At 45.7% G+C, this 26910-nt stretch overlaps 1 protein-coding gene across 1 annotated transcript; it reads right to left on the bottom strand.

Annotated features, from left to right (window-relative positions):
- Positions 1-6123: 6123 nt before the first annotated feature.
- adoa (2-aminoethanethiol (cysteamine) dioxygenase a) lies at positions 6124-25828 on the bottom strand. The gene is made up of 2 exons (XM_079261498.1): positions 25240-25828; positions 6124-7196 (listed from the first exon to the last, which is right to left on the bottom strand). Exons 1-2 carry the CDS (start codon positions 25573-25575, stop codon positions 6738-6740), a joined length of 795 nt encoding a protein of 264 aa, XP_079117624.1. The 5' UTR covers positions 25576-25828; the 3' UTR covers positions 6124-6737.
- Positions 25829-26910: the final 1082 nt, after the last annotated feature.

The following is a 26910-nucleotide window of genomic DNA, read 5'->3' as shown; positions in this document are numbered from 1 at the left end:
TGCTGGAGTATAGATGTTAGTCTGGTTTCTTCTGGTCTGTGATGGAGTCTAGATGTTAGTCTGGTTTCTTCTGGTCTGTGATGGAGTCTAGATGTTTGTCGGGTTTCTTCTGGTCTGTGAGGGAGTCTAGATGTTAGTCTGGTTTCTTCTGGTCTGTGATGGAGTCTGAATGTTAGTCTGGTTTCTTCTGGTCTGTGATGGAGTCTAGAAGTTAGTCTGGTTTCTTCTGGTCTGTGATGGAGTCTAGATGTTAGTCTGGTTTCTTCTGGTCTGTGATGGAGTCTAGATGTTAGTCTGGTTTCTTCTGGTCTGTGATGGAGTCTAGATGTTAGTCTGGTTTCTTCTGGTCTGTGATGGAGTCTAGATGTTAGTCTGGTTTCTTCTGGTCTGTGATGGAGTCTGAATGTTAGTCTGGTTTCTTCTGGTCTGTGATGGAGTCTAGATGTTAGTCGGGTTTCTTCTGGTCTGTGATGGAGTCTAGATGTTAGTCTGGTTTCTTCTGGTCTGTGATGGAGTCTAGATGTTAGTCTGGTTTCTTCTGGTCTGTGATGGAGTCTAGATGTTAGTCTGGTTTCTTCTGGTCTGTGATGGAGTCTAGATGTCAGTCTGGTTTCTTCTGGTCTGTGATGGAGTCTAGATGTTAGTCTGGTTTCTTCTGGTCTGTGATGGAGTCTAGATGTTAGTCTGGTTTCTTCTGGTCTGTGATGGAGTCTGGATGTTAGTCTGGTTTCTTCTGGTCTGTGATGGAGTCTAGATGTTAGTCTGGTTTCTTCTGGTCTGTGATGGAGTCTAGATGTTAGTCTGGTTTCTTCTGGTCTGTGATGGAGTCTAGATGTTAGTCTGGTTTCTTCTGGTCTGTGATGGAGTCTAGATGTTAGTCTGGTTTCTTCTGGTCTGTGATGGAGTCTAGAAGTTAGTCTGGTTTCTTCTGGTCTGTGATGGAGTCTAGATGTTAGTCTGGTTTCTTCTGGTCTGTGATGGAGTCTGGATGTTAGTCTGGTTTCTTCTGGTCTGTGATGGAGTCTAGAAGTTAGTCTGGTTTCTTCTGGTCTGGGATGGAGTCTAGATGTTAGTCTGGTTTCTTCTGGTCTGGGATGGAGTCTAGATTTTAGTCTGGTTTCTTCTGGTCTGGGATGGAGTCTAGATTTTAGTCTGGTTTCTTCTGGTCTGTGATGGAGTCTAGATGTTAGTCTGGTTTCTTCTGGTCTGTGATGGAGTCTAGATGTTACTCTGGTTTCTTCTGGTCTGTGATGGAGTCTGGATGTTAGTCTGGTTTCTTCTGGTCTGTGATGGAGTCTAGATTTTAGTCTGGTTTCTTCTGGTCTGGGATGGAGTCTAGATTTTAGTCTGGTTTCTTCTGGTCTGTGATGGAGTCTAGATGTTAGTCTGGTTTCTTCTGGTCTGTGATGGAGTCTAGATGTTACTCTGGTTTCTTCTGGTCTGTGATGGAGTCTGGATGTTAGTCTGGTTTCTTCTGGTCTGTGATGGAGTCTAGATGTTAGTCTGGTTTCTTCTGGTCTGTGATGGAGTCTAGATGTTAGTCTGGTTTCTTCTGGTCTGTGATGGAGTCTAGATTTTAGTCTGGTTTCTTCTGGTCTGTGATGGAGTCTAGATGTTAGTCTGGTTTCTTCTGGTCTGTGATGGAGTCTAGATGTTAGTCTGGTTTCTTCTGGTCTGTGATGGAGTCTAGATGTTAGTCTGGTTTCTTCTGGTCTGTGATGGAGTCTGGATGTTAGTCTGGTTTCTTCTGGTCTGTGATGGAGTCTAGATTTTAGTCTGGTTTCTTCTGGTCTGTGATGGAGTCTGAATGTTAGTCTGGTTTCTTCTGGTCTGTGATGGAGTCTAGATGTTAGTCAGGTTTCTTCTGGTCTGTGATGGAGTCTAGATGTTAGTCTGGTTTCTTCTGGTCTGTGATGGAGTCTAGATTTTAGTCTGGTTTCTTCTGGTCTGTGATGGAGTCTAGATGTTAGTCTGGTTTCTTCTGGTCTGTGATGGAGTCTGGATGTTAGTCTGGTTTCTTCTGGTCTGTGATGGAGTCTAGATGTTAGTCTGGTTTCTTCTGGTCTGTGATGGAGTCTAGATTTTAGTCTGGTTTCTTCTGGTCTGTGATGGAGTCTAGATGTCAGTCTGGTTTCTTCTGGTCTGTGATGGAGTCTAGAAGTTAGTCTGGTTTCTTCTGGTCTGTGATGGAGTCTAGATGTTAGTCTGGTTTCTTCTGGTCTGTGATGGAGTCTAGATTTTAGTCTGGTTTCTTCTGGTCTGTGATGGAGTCTAGATGTCAGTCTGGTTTCTTCTGGTCTGTGATGGAGTCTAGAAGTTAGTCTGGTTTCTTCTGGTCTGTGATGGAGTCTAGATGTCAGTCTGGTTTCTTCTGGTCTGTGATGGAGTCTAGAAGTTAGTCTGGTTTCTTCTGGTCTGTGATGGAGTCTAGATTTTAGTCTGGTTTCTTCTGGTCTGTGATGGAGTCTGGATGTTAGTCTGGTTTCTTCTGGTCTGTGATGGAGTCTGGATGCGGTTCTTCGTGAAGACCATCGTCCTGCAGGACAGAAGTCTCTGAAGTCTCAGAGGCTTCAGGACCATATTGACGTTTTCATTTCCTTTAAACAGATAAAAATGTTCTGAAGTATCTCCGTCTGATCCGAGACGATGCAGGAGGTTCTGATGAGGATCATCATCATCATCATCATGTTCCTCCAGTTTCATCTTCATCGTCTTCCTCTGAAATCCAGAATAAAATTCTTCTCCTTATAATAAAACTCTCAGTGACCAAGATCCACTGGACCTGAAAGATCTCAGATGGTCCCATCAGAACTTTTCTCAGACTGCAGGTTTACTGCTGGTTCCTACTGGTTCTACAGCAGAACCTTCAGGTACCAGACCCTCTCTGTGGATCCAGATCCCAGTCTGGTTTCAGGAAGCAGAACCGGATCCTGGTCTGGTTTTGGGAAGCAGAACCAGATCCCTGTCTGGTTTCGGGAAGCAGAACCGGATCCCGGTCTGGTTTCGGCAAGCAGAACCAGATCCCTGTCGGGTTTCGGGAGGCAGAACCAGATCCCTGTCGGGTTTCGGGAGGCAGAACCAGATACCTGTCGGGTTTCGGGAAGCAGAACCGGATCCCTGTCTGGTTTCAGGAGGCAGAACCAGATCCCTGTCTGGTTTCAGGAGGCAGAACCGGATCCCTGTCTGGTTTCGGCAAGCAGAACCAGATCCCTGTCGGGTTTCGGCAAGCAGAACCAGATCCCTGTCTGGTTTCAGGAGGCAGAACCAGATCCCTGTCTGGTTTCAGGAAGCAGAACCGGATCCCTGTCTGGTTTCGGCAAGCAGAACCAGATCCCTGTCTGGTTTCAGGAGGCAGAACCGGATCCCTGTCTGGTTTCGGCAAGCAGAACCAGATCCCTGTCTGGTTTCGGCAAGCAGAACCAGATCCCTGTCTGGTTTCGGCAAGCAGAACCAGATCCCTGTCTGGTTTCGGCAAGCAGAACCAGATCCCTGTCTGGTTTCAGGAGGCAGAACCAGATCTCTGTCTGGTTTCAGGAGGCAGAACCGGATCCCTGTCTGGTTTCGGCAAGCAGAACCAGATCCCTGTCTGGTTTCAGGAGGCAGAACCAGATCCCTGTCTGGTTTCAGGAGGCAGAACCGGATCCCTGTCTGGTTTCGGCAAGCAGAACCAGATCCCTGTCTGGTTTCAGGAGGCAGAACCAGATCCCTGTCTGGTTTCAGGAAGCAGAACCAGATCCCATCCCTGTTGTCCTGCTGCTACAGGCCAAGGCTTCTGGGAAACGTCCCATGATGCACTGGGAGACGTCCATGTGTCTCAGTAGGAGACACATTGTCCTCTCCACCCCAACAGGACCAGTAAGATGGACCTCCCTCCTGGTTCTGGTTCTGATGGAGGTTTCTGTACCTTTAAGGAGAGGATTTTGTAAAGAACTGATGCTGAAAACTGTGAATGAACTGAAGTGAATTTTAGAGGAAAGCCACCAGCGTGTGGAGGAGGCGGAGCCTGCACATCATTTAAACACCTGCTGAGATCCAGCAGCGCTCGCTGCAGATATCCCCCATCCCATCCTTCCAACACAGACAGACATGTTTGTTTGATGATTCTGCTGAAAAAGCTTCATTTGAGACGGATAATTCAACATTAACAACCGGTTCCCAGCAGTGAACACGTCCCTTCATTTCAGAAACATGACTTCCAGTGGGCTCAAGTTCTGGCTGGGAAACACTCGTCCCACCTAAAACCGGACCCAGCTGTAAGTCTGTAAAACTGTAAAACAACCTGAAAATAACGCCACAACAACTGTCCAAAGGAAGTGACTGTCTGTTCCACATCAGAGCTTGATCCTTCTCCTCGTCAGCTTCCTGGGTCACATCCAGCTGTTGTCGGAGGAATCCCTGCAGCTCTGTCCATGGATCAGGTGGAACCGGTTCTGGTCTCAATGCCTGAACTGAGGCTCATTTAATCCACAACAGGTTAAACATTTTCCTTCAGCTCTGAGATGAGACGAGGAACCGGGTCGATCCGACTACAGAAACCAGGATGTAAACACGGCGAGTTGTCACTCTACTGGAATTACACAGAACAGTTTGATGAACTAAACATGTTTTCAGAGGTTTGTGACTGAATTCATCAGCCAGTCACATGGCAGCATGTTGTCCTGTAGACGTGGTGAAGACGTCTTTCTGCAGTTCCAACTGGGCCTCAGAATAAGGAAGTAAGGAGATCAAAGTGACTTTGAACTTTGTTGGTCGGTGTTTACTGGGATTTTCACACACAACCATCTTCAGAATCTGCTGGAAACATCATGGCAACATGGATCCATCCTGGCGTCAGGATCAACGCTTCATGCTGCTGCTGGTGGAACGGTGTGGGGAGGTTTTCTGGTCCCCATTTGGTCCCCTTAGGACCACCATGACATGGTTTAACCAGCAGAGCTGCTGACCATGTCCATCCCTTTCTGAGCACAGTGCAGCATCTTCTGATAGAAACTTCCAGCAGGATGATGCACCATGTCACAAAGCTCACATCATCTCCACCATGATGATGAGTTCACTGTCCTCCAACGGCCTCCACAGTCACCAGATCTACATCCAGCAGAGCAGCTTTGGGAGATTCTCATGGTGATGTGGTGGAACGGGAGATTCTCATGGTGATGAGGTGGAACGGGAGATTCTCATGGTGATGAGGTGGAACGAGAGATTCTCATGGTGATGTGGTGGAACGAGAGATTCTCATGGTGATGAGGTGGAACGGGAGATTCTCATCATGATGAGGTGGAACGGGAGATTCTCATCATGATGAGGTGGAACGGGAGATTCTCATGGTGATGAGGTGGAACGGGAGATTCTCATCATGATGAGGTGGAACGGGAGATTCTCATGGTGATGAGGTGGAACGGGAGATTCTCATGGTGATGAGGTGGAACGGGAGATTCTCATGGTAATGAGGTGGAGCGGGAGATTCTCATCATGATGAGGTGGAACGGGAGATTCTCATGGTGATGTGGTGGAACGGGAGATTCTCATCATGATGAGGTGGAACGGGAGATTCTCATCATGATGAGGTGGAACGGGAGATTCTCATGGTGATGAGGTGGAACGGGAGATTCTCATGGTGATGAGGTGGAACGGGAGATTCTCATGATGAGGTGGAACGGGAGATTCTCATGGTGATGAGGTGGAACGGGAGATTCTCATGGTGATGAGGTGGAATGGGAGATTCTCATGGTGATGAGGTGGAACGGGAGATTCTCATGGTGATGTGCAGTGATGTGTGATGTTATGTCAATATGGAGCAAAATCCCAGGAATCCTACAGTCAGAGCAGAATTAATTTTACGGATCTATTATAGATAAATTCTTCAGGGCCAGAAAAATCCCGATTGAGATCAAATCAACTGTAAAACATCTCAGACAAAAGAAATGAAAGCAGCCGTTTTTAAAACCTTGATGGGGTTTACTGTGGGAGCTCGGGATGGAGCTGGTTAAGCTGTTTGTGATTCTCCGCATGAAAGACGATGAAAGATGAGGATTACGGAGCATCATTCTCTGGTTTATTCTTTCACATACATTCAACATTCATATAACATATTACTGCTGACACATAAGCGTGTGTGAGGTCCGACAGACCGAAGGACGGTGGAAGTAGCTCAGCTAACGTACAGGAGCATGACTACAGTGGTAAAGTTAGCAGAAAGTGTGTTAACGTTATAGCATAAAGATCATGACGGTCTCCGGCAGCTTCCTTCATACGATGCCTTGTGCTGACACTCAGCGACAGCATCACATCACAGACCCCGCTGCTTCTATCAGACAGGACCACGTGTCGTGTAAAACACAAGAAAATGAGGAGTTTATAATGTAGTGTGCACGCTGGAAGAAGAAAGGAGTGTTTAATAGAAATTCTAGATGAGTATAAAGTATGTGCAGATAAGGCAGGCAGGATTAGAGTTCCAGGCTTTGGCATTGAAACATGTGGAGGTCCTCTGCAACGCGGAGCCTTGCAGAGCACAGCAGAGACTCTCATGACGCCTCATGACTCACACACTGTTTGGCGGATAACATTCATCTGTGTACAAGGCAACATAATGGTCCCAGTAAAATATGAGGAATGCTGGTCGTTGGATTGCTTCTGGAAGCCTCTGCGTCCTCCAGAGAGGCTTCCATCCTTCCAGGTAGGTAACGGACTTGTAGAAAACATTGTGTGTCTGCCACAGCGCCTCGGAGAGGAGGCGCCGCTCACATAGAGACTGCGGGGCCGGGGTAGGGCTCCCCACCACACCAGAAGTCCTCTGGCTGAGGGATCTCCAGCAGCCACGCCTCCTCTTCCTCGTCCTTCTTCTCTCCCACCTGCTCCTGGTCGCCCTCGGCGTCCGTTCCTTCCTCAGCCGCCGTTTGCAGGACTCTGTAATAGTGACAGTCCCGGCCGTCATCGGGATTATACGGCGGTGCCAGGATGTCCAGGAACGCCGCGGGGCCTTCCACCGCGTCGATCTGGTGAAGGTTATCCCGTAAGGGGGCGAGGAGGCACGGCCCGCTGCTCTCCGAGTACTCGGTGGCCGATCGCAGAACGGAGCGCCACACAGAGGCCATCTGCAGCGGGGCCAGCGGGGGGTCAAAGCTCGGCAGCACGGAGCTCATGGTTAGCCTGTCCTCCAGCTTGTCGAAGCAGCGGACGTTCACCTTCCCATACAGGACCTGGAGAAAAGACGGGAAACACTCAGGAGGAAGGAAGTTAACAGAGAGGCGGGGGGTGTAACATGCTTCTTCTACCATCCTCTGACTGTAGCAGAGCAGCTGAACTGTCTGCGGCTGTTTTATGGTTCAGGTTTCAGACACAAACAGCTGAGCTCAGCACGTCCAGATGCGTTAAAACTGCTCTGTATGAGCGTGTCCACGCAGGACGTCTGGGACAAACCGGACCAAATGTTCAGCATCGTGACATACCACAACACGGATCCTGCGTCCTTATTATTCCTTGTGCTGTAAATGAATAAGGCGACAGAGAAGCCAGGCGGGTTTCTCCTACATCCATCTGCATCCGATGCTTTACTTGTTGTGTCTCGGTAAAATTTAAAAATATTTCGCAGAAGTAGGAAGCAGAGATGTGTTTTTATAAACGAGTCGGCTCTAACAGGCTGTTCTTTACACTGAACATTGAGTCGAGACGGGTTGAACCTACATGTTAAAAAAAAAAGCTGGAATATTACAGCTTCCTCTGTGATGAAGTATTTTATTATTACTCATTTGAATAGTTTGCTCATTTTAAAGTTTTAGTCAAATACTATATAGTGACTGTATTTGTTTTAACGAAGTATAAAAACAAAACATTCCTGAAACCTGTGAACCAACACACAACTATTCATAGGACCAGTAAGCAGACGGCTTTCCATCACCTGTCTGTAAAAATCTAGGCTTCCTGTCAACGCTTCAGACTGAACTTCACGGAGCTGCTTCACGTCGGCTCGAATCTGGTTTCTACAAACACTGTTCTGCTGCTCTGGTCCGAACCATTTCCAAACAACCGGAGCACCAGCTCCTCTTCAACATCTTCCTCTGGTCTGAGTCCGTCTCTGTGTTGCTGCTGCAGGAGTGAGTGATGGGAAGGAGGTGGAACGGTGAAGGTGTGTTGGAGCTAGTGTTGCACCGATACTGGCATCGGGAGGAGTCCCGATACTGCACTCTACTGGTATCGACGAGTACAAAAATAACGCACAGACGCCGTTTACCGATACTAATATTGAATTTAGAACAGAGATCACATGTTCAGCTTATAACTTACCACTGGTCCAGAACAGACACTATTTTAGCCAATAGCTTGGCAGATTTTTCATGTTCAGGAAAAACAAACCAGCGTGATACAAGCTAGAAGATGTCGGCGTTTTGGAAGCATTTCAGTGTCGAAACTCAGCGAGAACAGCAGCTATATGCAACGTATGTGGTCTTAAAGTAAAACCGCTAGTTTCCATACCTCAAACTTGCGAACAAACACCATGGGTTTGAGGCGACGGCAACTGCGAGTAAGAAAAAGAGGGACGAGAAGCCGCAACAACAAACCCCGGTTAGCTCACTGGAGAGGAGGGACCAGTGGGAAGAGAAGAGTTCAGCAGCTGGGAAGATGTCTGACCGAGACATTAGGTCTGGGCAATTAATCAGATTTCAATCTCAGTACGATCTGGGTTTCCATCGATGATAAAACTAAAAGGGTGTGATTATTTTTCTCTCTGCAGTTTCCTCTCCTGCTGTCTTCAGCTGCTAATCGAGCGTCTCTGGCGTTGCAGCGCTGTGCTGTAAACTCCTCCCACAGCCGCTTTGCTTTCATTCAGACACTGTTGCCAACTTGGAGACTTTCTCGCTAAATCTGGAGACTTTTTTTGTTAAAAGCGACAAATCTAGCAGCTTTTACTGGAGTTATTGGAGACTTTTCTGGTGTTGTGGCGACTGACTTGAAGGCACATATTGTCCTGCAGTTACTGTAAGGAAGCAGCAGCGGGAGCCTCTCCCGTCCTAAAGCACTCCCAGGCGGCCAGTCTCAGTCGGCTCCGGCTGCAGGTCCATGTAGAATAACTGCAGTAGGTTGAGGAAGTTCACCTAAACATAGTTTATACCATTGTCAGCGACAACTGGCTGCATTATTTTCCTATACATAGTTCGGCCAGTTAAACACTGTAATATCCCTCTGTTACGGGGCGTTACCATAGCAACGCGTTAACCAGCTGGTTCAGATCAGCCGTCTTTTAACAGGTGAATGAGAGAAACGCGCTGCAGCCTGACAGCGGTTGTTTGGTATAAAACGTACATCCAGACCAACGTAAAATAGTTCCTATATAAGCGGTAAAAGCAGATTAAACAACTCGGAACCGTCCATTAGACGGTTATAATGCACGACACGGAGTCTAGAACACCACGACACGCAGCGTTGGTTAAACATACTGGATAATCGTGATAATTGTGGATAATCTTGATTATAATTTTTGTCATATTCGAGCAGCCCTAGAAGCCATTCCAGTAATGACTTTACATTCAAGTGAGTAAGCAATTCTTTAGAATAGAATAATTAAAAATAAAAGTCTTTATATTTACATTTTTCAAACATTTTGGTATTGGTACTGTATCGGCATCAGCCAGTACTGTACAGTTGTGTATCGGAATAGGTATCCGGCTTTAAATGTGGTATCGGAGCAACACTAGTTAGAGCCTCCAACTCAACATGAACTCTGTTTGCAGATAAATGATGGTGTCTAATCTCCTCCTCCTGTAAAACTCTACTGCCATCCTTTAAAGCGGACGTTATCACCAGCCCTATCTGATCATGTCTGCACTTTTCAGCCTCATATCTCAACATGCAATCTGGTCGTCTTGGCATGAAATCACATCTCAAAAATTAAGGCTGAAAACACAAACAAACAATCGTAATCTGGTGAATTTTTGCCATCAAACCTCAACAACACTGTAGCATCAACAACGCCAACATGGCTGACAGACTCCCAGAGGAGCAACAATGTCCAGATCAGAGGTTCTGGTCTGTGGGTCCACTCTGACGTGACCCCCTCTCTAAGTCTCAGCGTTTTACCAACAATACCAAGGCCCCTTTCAGCGGTGTGGGAAAATTTAATGAGCTGTAGGTCACAATGAAAACATGAGTTGCAGGTTAGAACCATGCTTCCTGGACCAGCATGTGATGTTAGGAACATGTAGAAGAGACATGATGCCATGGGGTGTGATGTTAGGAACATGATGAAGAGACATGATGCCATGGGGTGTGATGTTAGGAACATGATGAAGAGACATGATGCCATGGGGTGTGATGTTAGGAACATGAAGAAGAGACATGATGCCATGGGGTGTGATGTTAGGAACATGATGAAGAGACATGATGCCATGGGGTGTGATGTTAGGAACATGAAGAAGAGACATGATGCCATGGGGTGTGATGTTAGGAACATGATGAAGAGACATGATGCCATGGGGTGTGATGTTAGGAACATGTAGAAGAGACATGATGCCATGGGGTGTGATGTTAGGAACATGATGAAGAGACATGATGCCATGGGGTGTGATGTTAGGAACATGAAGAAGAGACATGATGCCATGGGGTGTGATGTTAGGAACATGTAGAAGAGACATGATGCCATGGGGTGTGATGTTAGGAACATGAAGAAGAGACATGATGCCATGGGGTGTGATGTTAGGAACATGATGAAGAGACATGATGCCATGGGGTGTGATGTTAGGAACATGTAGAAGAGACATGATGCCATGGGATGTGATGTTAGGAACATGTAGAAGAGACATGATGCCATGGGGTGTGATGTTAGGAACATGATGAAGAGACATGATGCCATGGGGTGTGATGTTAGGAACATGTAGAAGAGACATGATGCCATGGGGTGTGATGTTAGGAACATGTAGAAGAGACATGATGCCATGGGGTGTGATGTTAGGAACATGAAGAAGAGACATGATGCCATGGGGTGTGATGTTAGGAACATGATGAAGAGACATGATGCCATGGGGTGTGATGTTAGGAACATGATGAAGAGACATGATGCCATGGGGTGTGATGTTAGGAACATGATGAAGAGACATGATGCCATGGGGTGTGATGTTAGGAACATGAAGAAGAGACATGATGCCATGGGGTGTGATGTTAGGAACATGAAGAAGAGACATGATGCCATGGGGTGTGATGTTAGGAACATGTAGAAGAGACATGATGCCATGGGGTGTGATGTTAGGAACATGAAGAAGAGACATGATGCCATGGGGTGTGATGTTAGGAACATGAAGAAGAGACATGATGCCATGGGGTGTGATGTTAGGAACATGTAGAAGAGACATGATGCCATGGGGTGTGACGTTAGGAACATGTAGAAGAGACATGATGCCATGGGGTGTGATGTTAGGAACATGTAGAAGAGACATGATGCCATGGGGTGTGATGTTAGGAACATGTAGAAGAGACATGATGCCATGGGGTGTGACGTTAGGAACATGATGAAGAGACATGATGCCATGGGGTGTGATGTTAGGAACATGTAGAAGAGACATGATGCCATGGGGTGTGATGTTAGGAACATGATGAAGAGACATGATGCCATGGGGTGTGATGTTAGGAACATGTAGAAGAGACATGATGCCATGGGGTGTGATGTTAGGAACATGATGAAGAGACATGATGCCATGGGGTGTGATGTTAGGAACATGAAGAAGAGACATGATGCCATGGGGTGTGATGTTAGGAACATGTAGAAGAGACATGATGCCATGGGGTGTGATGTTAGGAACATGAAGAAGAGACATGATGCCATGGGGTGTGATGTTAGGAACATGATGAAGAGACATGATGCCATGGGGTGTGATGTTAGGAACATGATGAAGAGACATGATGCCATGGGGTGTGATGTTAGGAACATGAAGAAGAGACATGATGCCATGGGGTGTGATGTTAGGAACATGAAGAAGAGACATGATGCCATGGGGTGTGATGTTAGGAACATGATGAAGAGACATGATGCCATGGGGTGTGATGTTAGGAACATGATGAAGAGACATGATGCCATGGGGTGTGATGTTAGGAACATGTAGAAGAGACATGATGCCATGGGGTGTGATGTTAGGAACATGAAGAAGAGACATGATGCCATGGGGTGTGATGTTAGGAACATGATGAAGAGACATGATGCCATGGGGTGTGATGTTAGGAACATGATGAAGAGACATGATGCCATGGGGTGTGATGTTAGGAACATGATGAAGAGACATGATGCCATGGGGTGTGATGTTAGGAACATGAAGAAGAGACATGATGCCATGGGGTGTGATGTTAGGAACATGAAGAAGAGACATGATGCCATGGGGTGTGATGTTAGGAACATGTAGAAGAGACATGATGCCATGGGGTGTGATGTTAGGAACATGAAGAAGAGACATGATGCCATGGGGTGTGATGTTAGGAACATGAAGAAGAGACATGATGCCATGGGGTGTGATGTTAGGAACATGAAGAAGAGACATGATGCCATGGGGTGTGATGTTAGGAACATGTAGAAGAGACATGATGCCATGGGGTGTGATGTTAGGAACATGTAGAAGAGACATGATGCCATGGGGTGTGATGTTAGGAACATGATGAAGAGACATGATGCCATGGGGTGTGACGTTAGGAACATGTAGAAGAGACATGATGCCATGGGGTGTGATGTTAGGAACATGTAGAAGAGACATGATGCCATGGGGTGTGATGTTAGGAACATGTAGAAGAGACATGATGCCATGGGGTGTGATGTTAGGAACATGATGAAGAGACATGATGCCATGGGGTGTGATGTTAGGAACATGATGAAGAGACATGATGCCATGGGGTGTGATGTTAGGAACATGTAGAAGAGACATGATGCCATGGGGTGTGATGTTAGGAACATGTAGAAGAGACATGATGCCATGGGGTGTGATGTTAGGAACATGATGAAGAGACATGATGCCATGGGGTGTGATGTTAGGAACATGAAGAAGAGACATGATGCCATGGGGTGTGATGTTAGGAACATGTAGAAGAGACATGATGCCATGGGGTGTGATGTTAGGAACATGATGAAGAGACATGATGCCATGGGGTGTGATGTTAGGAACATGTAGAAGAGACATGATGCCATGGGGTGTGATGTTAGGAACATGATGAAGAGACATGATGCCATGGGGTGTGATGTTAGGAACATGTAGAAGAGACATGATGCCATGGGGTGTGATGTTAGGAACATGATGAAGAGACATGATGCCATGGGGTGTGATGTTAGGAACATGTAGAAGAGACATGATGCCATGGCGTGTGATGTTAGGAACATGTAGAAGAGACATGATGCCATGGGGTGTGATGTTAGGAACATGTAGAAGAGACATGATGCCATGGGGTGTGATGTTAGGAACATGAAGAAGAGACATGATGCCATGGGGTGTGATGTTAGGAACATGTAGAAGAGACATGATGCCATGGGGTGTGATGTTAGGAACATGTAGAAGAGACATGATGCCATGGGGTGTGATGTTAGGAACATGATGAAGAGACATGATGCCATGGGGTGTGATGTTAGGAACATGATGAAGAGACATGATGCCATGGGGTGTGATGTTAGGAACATGTAGAAGAGACATGATGCCATGGGGTGTGATGTTAGGAACATGTAGAAGAGACATGATGCCATGGGGTGTGATGTTAGGAACATGATGAAGAGACATGATGCCATGGGGTGTGTTGTTAGGAACATGTAGAAGAGACATGATGCCATGGGATGTGATGTTAGGAACATGATGAAGAGACATGATGCCATGGGGTGTGATGTTAGGAACATGTAGAAGAGACATGATGCCATGGGGTGTGATGTTAGGAACATGATGAAGAGACATGATGCCATGGGGAGTGATGTTAGGAACATGATGAAGAGACATGATGCCATGGGGTGTGATGTTAGGAACATGAAGAAGAGACATGATGCCATGGGGTGTGATGTTAGGAACATGATGAAGAGACATGATGCCATGGGGAGTGATGTTAGGAACATGATGAAGAGACATGATGCCATGGGGTGTGATGTTAGGAACATGATGAAGAGACATGATGCCATGGGATGTGATGTTAGGAACATGATGAAGAGACATGATGCCATGGGGTGTGATGTTAGGAACATGTAGAAGAGACATGATGCCATGGGGTGTGATGTTAGGAACATGAAGAAGAGACATGATGCCATGGGGTGTGATGTTAGGAACATGTAGAAGAGACATGATGCCATGGGGTGTGATGTTAGGAACATGAAGAAGAGACATGATGCCATGGGGTGTGATGTTAGGAACATGATGAAGAGACATGATGCCATGGGGTGTGATGTTAGGAACATGATGAAGAGACATGATGCCATGGGGTGTGATGTTAGGAACATGATGAAGAGACATGATGCCATGGGGTGTGATGTTAGGAACATGAAGAAGAGACATGATGCCATGGGGTGTGACGTTAGGAACATGAAGAAGAGACATGATGCCATGGGGTGTGATGTTAGGAACATGTAGAAGAGACATGATGCCATGGGGTGTGATGTTAGGAACATGAAGAAGAGACATGATGCCATGGGGTGTGATGTTAGGAACATGATGAAGAGACATGATGCCATGGGGTGTGATGTTAGGAACATGAAGAAGAGACATGATGCCATGGGGTGTGATGTTAGGAACATGAAGAAGAGACATGATGCCATGGGGTGTGATGTTAGGAACATGTAGAAGAGACATGATGCCATGGGGTGTGATGTTAGGAACATGAAGAAGAGACATGATGCCATGGGGTGTGATGTTAGGAACATGAAGAAGAGACATGATGCCATGGGGTGTGATGTTAGGAACATGTAGAAGAGACATGATGCCATGGGGTGTGATGTTAGGAACATGTAGAAGAGACATGATGCCATGGGGTGTGATGTTAGGAACATGATGAAGAGACATGATGCCATGGGGTGTGACGTTAGGAACATGTAGAAGAGACATGATGCCATGGGGTGTGATGTTAGGAACATGTAGAAGAGACATGATGCCATGGGGTGTGATGTTAGGAACATGAAGAAGAGACATGATGCCATGGGGTGTGATGTTAGGAACATGTAGAAGAGACATGATGCCATGGGGTGTGATGTTAGGAACATGTAGAAGAGACATGATGCCATGGGGTGTGATGTTAGGAACATGATGAAGAGACATGATGCCATGGGGTGTGACGTTAGGAACATGTAGAAGAGACATGATGCCATGGGGTGTGATGTTAGGAACATGTAGAAGAGACATGATGCCATGGGGTGTGATGTTAGGAACATGATGAAGAGACATGATGCCATGGGGTGTGACGTTAGGAACATGTAGAAGAGACATGATGCCATGGGGTGTGATGTTAGGAACATGATGAAGAGACATGATGCCATGGGGTGTGATGTTAGGAACATGTAGAAGAGACATGATGCCATGGGGTGTGATGTTAGGAACATGTAGAAGAGACATGATGCCATGGGGTGTGATGTTAGGAACATGAAGAAGAGACATGATGCCATGGGGTGTGATGTTAGGAACATGTAGAAGAGACATGATGCCATGGGGTGTGATGTTAGGAACATGTAGAAGAGACATGATGCCATGGGGTGTGATGTTAGGAACATGTAGAAGAGACATGATGCCATGGGGTGTGATGTTAGGAACATGATGAAGAGACATGATGCCATGGGGTGTGATGTTAGGAACATGAAGAAGAGACATGATGCCATGGGGTGTGATGTTAGGAACATGTAGAAGAGACATGATGCCATGGGGTGTGATGTTAGGAACATGATGAAGAGACATGATGCCATGGGGTGTGATGTTAGGAACATGTAGAAGAGACATGATGCCATGGGGTGTGATGTTAGGAACATGATGAAGAGACATGATGCCATGGGGTGTGATGTTAGGAACATGTAGAAGAGACATGATGCCATGGGGTGTGATGTTAGGAACATGATGAAGAGACATGATGCCATGGGGTGTGATGTTAGGAACATGTAGAAGAGACATGATGCCATGGGGTGTGATGTTAGGAACATGATGAAGAGACATGATGCCATGGCGTGTGATGTTAGGAACATGTAGAAGAGACATGATGCCATGGGGTGTGATGTTAGGAACATGTAGAAGAGACATGATGCCATGGGGTGTGATGTTAGGAACATGATGAAGAGACATGATGCCATGGGGTGTGATGTTAGGAACATGTAGAAGAGACATGATGCCATGGGGTGTGATGTTAGGAACATGTAGAAGAGACACGATGCCATGGGGTGTGATGTTAGGAACATGATGAAGAGACATGATGCCATGGCGTGTGATGTTAGGAACATGTAGAAGAGACATGATGCCATGGGGTGTGATGTTAGGAACATGATGAAGAGACATGATGCCATGGGGTGTGATGTTAGGAACATGATGAAGAGACATGATGCCATGGGGTGTGATGTTAGGAACATGTAGAAGAGACATGATGCCATGGCGTGTGATGTTAGGAACATGTAGAAGAGACATGATGCCATGGGGTGTGATGTTAGGAACATGATGAAGAGACATGATGCCATGGGGTGTGATGTTAGGAACATGATGAAGAGACATGATGCCATGGGGTGTGATGTTAGGAACATGATGAAGAGACATGATGCCATGGGGTGTGATGTTAGGAACATGATGAAGAGACATGATGCCATGGGGTGTGATGTTAGGAACATGATGAAGAGACATGATGCCATGGGGTGTGATGTTAGGAACATGATGAAGAGACATGATGCCATGGGGTGTGATGTTAGGAACATGTAGAAGAGACATGATGCCATGGCGTGTGTTGTTAGGAACATGTAGAAGAGACATGATGCCATGGGGTGTGATGTTAGGAACATGATGAAGAGACATGATGCCATGGGGTGTGATGTTAGGAACATGATGAAGAGACATGATGCCATGGGGTGTGATGTTAGGAACATGATGAAGAGACATGATGCCATGGGGTGTGATGTTAGGAACATGTAGAAGAGACATGATGCCATGGGGTGTGATGTTAGGAACATGATGAAGAGACATGATGCCATGGGGTGTGATGTTAGGAACATGATGAAGAGACATGATGCCATGGGATGTGATGTTAGGAACATGATGAAGAGACATGATGCCATGGGGAGTGATGTTAGGAACATGTAGAAGAGACATGATGCCATGGGGTGTGATGTTAGGAACATGATGAAGAGACATGATGCCATGGGGTGTGATGTTAGGAACATGTAGAAGAGACATGATGCCATGGGGTGTGATGTTAGGAACATGTAGAAGAGACATGATGCCATGGGGTGTGATGTTAGGAACATGATGAAGAGACATGATGCCATGGGGAGTGATGTTAGGAACATGTAGAAGAGACATGATGCCATGGGGTGTGATGTTAGGAACATGATGAAGAGACATGATGCCATGGGGTGTGATGTTAGGAACATGATGAAGAGACATGATGCCATGGGGTGTGATGTTAGGAACATGTAGAAGAGACATGATGCCATGGGGTGTGATGTTAGGAACATGTAGAAGAGACATGATGCCATGGGGTGTGATGTTAGGAACATGATGAAGAGACATGATGCCATGGGGTGTGATGTTAGGAACATGAAGAAGAGACATGATGCCATGGGGTGTGATGTTAGGAACATGTAGAAGAGACATGATGCCATGGGGTGTGATGTTAGGAACATGATGAAGAGACATGATGCCATGGGGTGTGATGTTAGGAACATGATGAAGAGACATGATGCCATGGGGTGTGATGTTAGGAACATGATGAAGAGACATGATGCCATGGGGTGTGATGTTAGGAACATGATGAAGAGACATGATGCCATGGGGTGTGATGTTAGGAACATGTAGAAGAGACATGATGCCATGGGGTGTGATGTTAGGAACATGTAGAAGAGACATGATGCCATGGGGTGTGATGTTAGGAACATGATGAAGAGACATGATGCCATGGGGTGTGTTGTTAGGAACATGTAGAAGAGACATGATGCCATGGGATGTGATGTTAGGAACATGATGAAGAGACATGATGCCATGGGGTGTGATGTTAGGAACATGTAGAAGAGACATGATGCCATGGGGTGTGATGTTAGGAACATGATGAAGAGACATGATGCCATGGGGAGTGATGTTAGGAACATGATGAAGAGACATGATGCCATGGGGTGTGATGTTAGGAACATGAAGAAGAGACATGATGCCATGGGGTGTGATGTTAGGAACATGATGAAGAGACATGATGCCATGGGGAGTGATGTTAGGAACATGATGAAGAGACATGATGCCATGGGGTGTGATGTTAGGAACATGATGAAGAGACATGATGCCATGGGATGTGATGTTAGGAACATGATGAAGAGACATGATGCCATGGGGTGTGATGTTAGGAACATGATGAAGAGACATGATGCCATGGGGTGTGATGTTAGGAACATGTAGAAGACACATGATGCCATGGGGTGTGATATTAGGAACATGATGAAGAGACATGATGCCATGGGGTGTGATGTTAGGAACATGATGAAGAGACATGATGCCATGGGGTGTGACGTTAGGAACATGATGAAGAGACATGATGCCATGGGGTGTGATGTTAGGAACATGATGAAGAGACATGATGCCATGGGGTGTGATGTTAGGAACATGTAGAAGAGACATGATGCCATGGGGTGTGATATTAGGAACATGATGAAGAGACATGATGCCATGGGGTGTGATGTTAGGAACATGATGAAGAGACATGATGCCATGGGGTGTGATGTTAGGAACATGATGAAGAGACATGATGCCATGGGGTGTGATGTTAGGAACATGATGAAGAGACATGATGCCATGGGGTGTGATGTTAGGAACATGATGAAGAGACATGATGCCATGGGATGTGATGTTAGGAACATGATGAAGAGACATGATGCCATGGGGAGTGATGTTAGGAACATGTAGAAGAGACATGATGCCATGGGGTGTGATGTTAGGAACATGATGAAGAGACATGATGCCATGGGGTGTGATGTTAGGAACATGTAGAAGAGACATGATGCCATGGGGTGTGATGTTAGGAACATGTAGAAGAGACATGATGCCATGGGGTGTGATGTTAGGAACATGATGAAGAGACATGATGCCATGGGGAGTGATGTTAGGAACATGTAGAAGAGACATGATGCCATGGGGTGTGATGTTAGGAACATGATGAAGAGACATGATGCCATGGGGTGTGATGTTAGGAACATGATGAAGAGACATGATGCCATGGGGTGTGATGTTAGGAACATGATGAAGAGACATGATGCCATGGGGTGTGATGTTAGGAACATGTAGAAGAGACATGATGCCATGGCGTGTGTTGTTAGGAACATGATGAAGAGACATGATGCCATGGGGTGTGATGTTAGGAACATGATGAAGAGACATGATGCCATGGGGTGTGATGTTAGGAACATGATGAAGAGACATGATGCCATGGGGTGTGATGTTAGGAACATGATGAAGAGACATGATGCCATGGGGTGTGATGTTAGGAACATGTAGAAGAGACATGATGCCATGGGGTGTGATGTTAGGAACATGTAGAAGAGACATGATGCCATGGGGTGTGATGTTAGGAACATGATGAAGAGACATGATGCCATGGGGTGTGTTGTTAGGAACATGTAGAAGAGACATGATGCCATGGGATGTGATGTTAGGAACATGATGAAGAGACATGATGCCATGGGGTGTGATGTTAGGAACATGTAGAAGAGACATGATGCCATGGGGTGTGATGTTAGGAACATGATGAAGAGACATGATGCCATGGGGAGTGATGTTAGGAACATGATGAAGAGACATGATGCCATGGGGTGTGATGTTAGGAACATGAAGAAGAGACATGATGCCATGGGGTGTGATGTTAGGAACATGATGAAGAGACATGATGCCATGGGGAGTGATGTTAGGAACATGATGAAGAGACATGATGCCATGGGGTGTGATGTTAGGAACATGATGAAGAGACATGATGCCATGGGATGTGATGTTAGGAACATGATGAAGAGACATGATGCCATGGGGTGTGATGTTAGGAACATGATGAAGAGACATGATGCCATGGGGTGTGATGTTAGGAACATGATGAAGAGACATGATGCCATGGGGTGTGATATTAGGAACATGATGAAGAGACATGATGCCATGGGGTGTGATGTTAGGAACATGATGAAGAGACATGATGCCATGGGGTGTGACGTTAGGAACATGATGAAGAGACATGATGCCATGGGGTGTGATGTTAGGAACATGATGAAGAGACATGATGCCATGGGGTGTGATGTTAGGAACATGTAGAAGAGACATGATGCCATGGGGTGTGATATTAGGAACATGATGAAGAGACATGATGCCATGGGGTGTGATGTTAGGAACATGATGAAGAGACATGATGCCATGGGGTGTGATGTTAGGAACATGATGAAGAGACATGATGCCATGGGGTGTGATGTTAGGAACATGTAGAAGAGACATGATGCCATGGGGTGTGATATTAGGAACATGATGAAGAGACATGATGCCATGGGGTGTGATGTTAGGAACATGATGAAGAGACATGATGCCATGGGGTGTGATGTTAGGAACATGTAGAAGAGACATGATGCCATGGGGTGTGATATTAGGAACATGATGAAGAGACATGATGCCATGGGGTGTGATATTAGGAACATGATGAAGAGACATGATGCCATGGGGTGTGATGTTAGGAACATGATGAAGAGACATGATGCCATGGGGTGTGATGTTAGGAACATGTAGAAGAGACACGATGCCATGGGGTGTGATGTTAGGAACATGATGAAGAGACATGATGCCATGGGGTGTGATATTAGGAACATGTAGAAGAGACACGATGCCATGGGATGTGATGTTAGGAACATGATGAAGAGACATGATGCCATGGGGTGTGACGTTAGGAACATGTAGAAGAGACATGATGCCATGGGGTGTGATATTAGGAACATGTAGAAGAGACATGATGCCATGGGGTGTGATGTTAGGAACATGTAGAAGAGACATGATGCCATGGGGTGTGATGTTAGGAACATGATGAAGAGACATGATGCCATGGGGTGTGATGTTAGGAACATGATGAAGAGACATGATGCCATGGGGTGTGATGTTAGGAACATGTAGAAGAGACATGATGCCATGGGGTGTGATGTTAGGAACATGTAGAAGAGACATGATGCCATGGGGTGTGATGTTAGGAACATGATGAAGAGACATGATGCCATGGGGTGTGATGTTAGGAACATGTAGAAGAGACATGATGCCATGGGGTGTGATGTTAGGAACATGTAGAAGAGACATGATGCCATGGGGTGTGATGTTAGGAACATGATGAAGAGACATGATGCCATGGGGTGTGATGTTAGGAACATGTAGAAGAGACACGATGCCATGGGATGTGATGTTAGGAACATGATGAAGAGACATGATGCCATGGGGTGTGATGTTAGGAACATGTAGAAGAGACACGATGCCATGGGGTGTGATGTTAGGAACATGATGAAGAGACATGATGCCATGGGGTGTGACGTTAGGAACATGTAGAAGAGACACGATGCCATGGGATGTGATGTTAGGAACATGAAGAAGAGACATGATGCCATGGGGTGTGACGTTAGGAACATGTAGAAGAGACACGATGCCATGGGGTGTGATGTTAGGAACATGATGAAGAGACATGATGCCATGGGATGTGATGTTAGGAACATGATGAAGAGACATGATGCCATGGGGTGTGATGTTAGGAACATGATGAAGAGACATGATGCCATGGGATGTGATGTTAGGAACATGTAGAAGAGACATGATGCCATGGGGTGTGATGTTAGGAACATGATGAAGAGACATGATGCCATGGGGTGTGATGTTAGGAACATGAAGTAGAGACATGATGCCATGGGGTGTGATGTTAGGAACATGTAGAAGAGACATGATGCCATGGGGTGTGATGTTAGGAACATGAAGAAGAGACATGATGCCATGGGATGTGATGTTAGGAACATGAAGTAGAGACATGATGCCATGGGGTGTGATGTTAGGAACATGAAGAAGAGACATGATGCCATGGGGTGTGATGTTAGGAACATGAAGAAGAGACATGATGCCATGGGGTGTGATGTTAGGAACATGATGAAGAGACATGATGCCATGGGATGTGATGTTAGGAACATGAAGTAGAGACATGATGCCATGGGATGTGATGTTAGGAACATGATGAAGAGACATGATGCCATGGGGTGTGATGTTAGGAACATGATGAAGAGACATGATGCCATGGGGTGTGATGTTAGGAACATGATGAAGAGACATGATGCCATGGGGTGTGATGTTAGGAACATGATGAAGAGACATGATGCCATGGGGTGTGATGTTAGGAACATGAAGAAGAGACATGATGCCATGGGGTGTGATGTTAGGAACATGTAGAAGAGACATGATGCCATGGGGTGTGATGTTAGGAACATGATGAAGAGACATGATGCCATGGGGTGTGATGTTAGGAACATGATGAAGAGACATGATGCCATGGGGTGTGATGTTAGGAACATGAAGAAGAGACATGATGCCATGGGGTGTGATGTTAGGAACATGTAGAAGAGACATGATGCCATGGGGTGTGATGTTAGGAACATGAAGAAGAGACATGATGCCATGGGGTGTGATGTTAGGAACATGATGAAGAGACATGATGCCATGGGGTGTGATGTTAGGAACATGATGAAGAGACATGATGCCATGGGGTGTGATGTTAGGAACATGAAGAAGAGACATGATGCCATGGGGTGTGATGTTAGGAACATGTAGAAGAGACATGATGCCATGGGGTGTGATGTTAGGAACATGATGAAGAGACATGATGCCATGGGGTGTGATGTTAGGAACATGTAGAAGAGACATGATGCCATGGGGTGTGATGTTAGGAACATGATGAAGAGACATGATGCCATGGGGTGTGATGTTAGGAACATGTAGAAGAGACATGATGCCATGGGGTGTGATGTTAGGAACATGTAGAAGAGACATGATGCCATGGGGTGTGATGTTAGGAACATGATGAAGAGACATGATGCCATGGGGTGTGATGTTAGGAACATGTAGAAGAGACATGATGCCATGGGGTGTGATGTTAGGAACATGATGAAGAGACATGATGCCATGGGGTGTGATGTTAGGAACATGATGAAGAGACATGATGCCATGGGGTGTGATGTTAGGAACATGAAGAAGAGACATGATGCCATGGGGTGTGATGTTAGGAACATGATGAAGAGACATGATGCCATGGGGTGTGATGTTAGGAACATGTAGAAGAGACATGATGCCATGGGGTGTGATGTTAGGAACATGTAGAAGAGACATGATGCCATGGGGTGTGATGTTAGGAACATGTAGAAGAGACATGATGCCATGGGGTGTGATGTTAGGAACATGTAGAAGAGACATGATGCCATGGGGTGTGACGTTAGGAACATGAAGAAGAGACATGATGCCATGGGGTGTGATGTTAGGAACATGATGAAGAGACATGATGCCATGGGGTGTGATGTTAGGAACATGTAGAAGAGACATGATGCCATGGGGTGTGATGTTAGGAACATGATGAAGAGACATGATGCCATGGGGTGTGATGTTAGGAACATGATGAAGAGACATGATGCCATGGGGTGTGATGTTAGGAACATGATGAAGAGACATGATGCCATGGGGTGTGTTGTTAGGAACATGTAGAAGAGACATGATGCCATGGGGTGTGACGTTAGGAACATGAAGAAGAGACATGATGCCATGGGGTGTGATGTTAGGAACATGTAGAAGAGACATGATGCCATGGGGTGTGATGTTAGGAACATGTAGAAGAGACATGATGCCATGGGGTGTGATGTTAGGAACATGATGAAGAGACATGATGCCATGGGGTGTGATGTTAGGAACATGTAGAAGAGACATGATGCCATGGGGTGTGATGTTAGGAACATGTAGAAGAGACATGATGCCATGGGGTGTGATGTTAGGAACATGTAGAAGAGACATGATGCCATGGGGTGTGATGTTAGGAACATGATGAAGAGACATGATGCCATGGGGTGTGATGTTAGGAACATGATGAAGAGACATGATGCCATGGGGTGTGATGTTAGGAACATGTAGAAGAGACATGATGCCATGGGGTGTGATGTTAGGAACATGATGAAGAGACATGATGCCATGGCGTGTGATGTTAGGAACATGAAGAAGAGACATGATGCCATGGGGTGTGATGTTAGGAACATGTAGAAGAGACATGATGCCATGGGGTGTGATGTTAGGAACATGAAGAAGAGACATGATGCCATGGGGTGTGATGTTAGGAACATGTAGAAGAGACATGATGCCATGGGGTGTGATGTTAGGAACATGTAGAAGAGACATGATGCCATGGGGTGTGATGTTAGGAACATGATGAAGAGACATGATGCCATGGGGTGTGATGTTAGGAACATGTAGAAGAGACATGATGCCATGGGGTGTGATGTTAGGAACATGATGAAGAGACATGATGCCATGGGGTGTGATGTTAGGAACATGATGAAGAGACATGATGCCATGGGGTGTGATGTTAGGAACATGTAGAAGAGACATGATGCCATGGGGTGTGATGTTAGGAACATGATGAAGAGACATGATGCCATGGGGTGTGATGTTAGGAACATGATGAAGAGACATGATGCCATGGGGTGTGATGTTAGGAACATGATGAAGAGACATGATGCCATGGGGTGTGATGTTAGGAACATGTAGAAGAGACATGATGCCATGGGGTGTGATGTTAGGAACATGTAGAAGAGACATGATGCCATGGGGTGTGATGTTAGGAACATGAAGAAGAGACATGATGCCATGGGGTGTGATGTTAGGAACATGATGAAGAGACATGATGCCATGGGGTGTGATGTTAGGAACATGATGAAGAGACATGATGCCATGGGGTGTGATGTTAGGAACATGATGAAGAGACATGATGCCATGGGGTGTGATGTTAGGAACATGATGAAGAGACATGATGCCATGGGGTGTGATGTTAGGAACATGATGAAGAGACCTTCAGCATCCCGTTCATCCCCGGGTGGTCGTGCAGCGGGATGGAGGCGCCAGTCCTCAGCAGAAACACTCCCATGCTGAACACCTTCGTCTCGCAGATGTGCATGTAGGTGACAGGGGGACTGTGGAGCCCCGCTGCCCCGGAGCTCGGCTTGTTTTTCCGGGGAGCGATCTTCAGGTCTGCCGCCCTGACGGAGGTCACCAAGGAGATCAGTTCATTCAGTTTCTCCGTCCCCCCCTTACTGTCCCCGTTGGAAGACGACCTGGAGCCTTTAAAGGTGATGCTAGCCTGCTTCGCTATCTTCTGGATGAGAGGAGCTTTGTTGTCTCGCGGCATTTTCACGGAGGAGAAAAACAAACAAACAAACAAACAACAACAACAACAAAAACACGGTTTTCTGTGAGTCTTTGGCACTGTTCCGACCACAAAACACCTTTCAGACTCGTCTTTTTCACCAGATATTCCTCACAGGTCTTTGGTCCACGTTAAAAAAAAAAAGGAAAAGAAAGTAACTTTTTATAAAAGATCAAATAAATCATGATTATTATATCTAATTTCGCCGCCAAATGCTGGCCTCCCACCACTCATTTTCCACCGTCTCGCCTCCTCTTCGCCCACACTCACTGAGTCTGCGCGAAAACGAAAGGGCGCATGGGAAATGAAGTTTTAATACTAAATCTAAAAGTTAAAACACGTTAACATGAATAGTTTACGAGACAATCGCCCGATCCTGTGTTGTTGAGATAATTTTGTTATTGTCGTTGGATAATTGATAAACTTTTATTTCCAAAACTTAAAATAAATTTCGTGTCTGAATTTAATTGGGACGTCATTACCCAGAAGTCACTGGGACGCCACAGCGTTTCAGAGGGGAAGGCCAGACAGGCCATTGAACTCTCCGCAGCCCTCCTCTGACCAACATCATATCCTCCATCACTGTGTAGGTGCTGTCCACTTAGTCCTCTCATCCTACAGTCACATCATTAAACACTTTTTCACCTAGTATCATCATAAATTGTATATTTATTTTATAGAAGTCATGATTTCAAACCACAAATAAGTGTAGCTTTGTCATTCTATTTGTTGCTCTAAGTGTGCTTTGAACCTGCAGAGTCCTCCAACACATGCAGCTTTAACACATGTGGAAGAGTTAAACACATTAGCAAAGTTCAGATATATAACATCTGCACACACATAAAAAAACAAAACACAACACTGCAGCAAATAAATGAATCTAGACTGATAAATCCAGTTCATTTATTCCACAAGACCACATTATACTCCCTAAAAGTACATTACATGCTAATATGAAACCATCTGCTGCTTCCAATTCGCACAAGAAAAGCCGGCCAGTACATCACGACTGTCTAAGTGTAAAAATACATAAAAGTTGCTTCAAACCTGCAGAGAATATGGTGGATTAGGCTGAGAAGAACTGTTTTCTTAAAACATCCTCGAGGAAGAAGAGAAATTTCTGTCTCTGACAAAGGAGATTTGGTGTTTTATTAAAGTAGAATTTGTGTGTGTGTGTGTGTGTGTGTTTAATATGAGAAGCATTACATTTGTTCATGTTCGTAACCTAAAAACAGGCGGTTCCAAACTTCTTGCTGTTTTTATTATTTTGTTTTGCCATCGGAGGAAGTGAAAATCAGATCCCGTTCTTTAGCCCAC

This window comes from Telmatherina bonti (genome assembly GCF_933228915.1).
Source record: "Telmatherina bonti genome assembly, chromosome: 21".
NCBI classification, from domain to species: domain Eukaryota; kingdom Metazoa; phylum Chordata; class Actinopteri; order Atheriniformes; family Telmatherinidae; genus Telmatherina; species Telmatherina bonti.
This window is presented reverse-complemented; position numbering and strand designations above follow the sequence as displayed.

Excerpts from the sequence above, each read along its gene's own strand:
- adoa (XM_079261498.1), bottom strand. The coding sequence starts at position 25,575 with ATGCCGCGAGACAACAAAGCTCCTCTCATCCAGAAGATAGCGAAGCAG. Across the intron at positions 7,197-25,239 it reads GGATGAACGGGATGCTGAAG|GTCCTGTATGGGAAGGTGAA; the intron begins GTCTCTTCATCA and ends TCTTTTCTCCAG.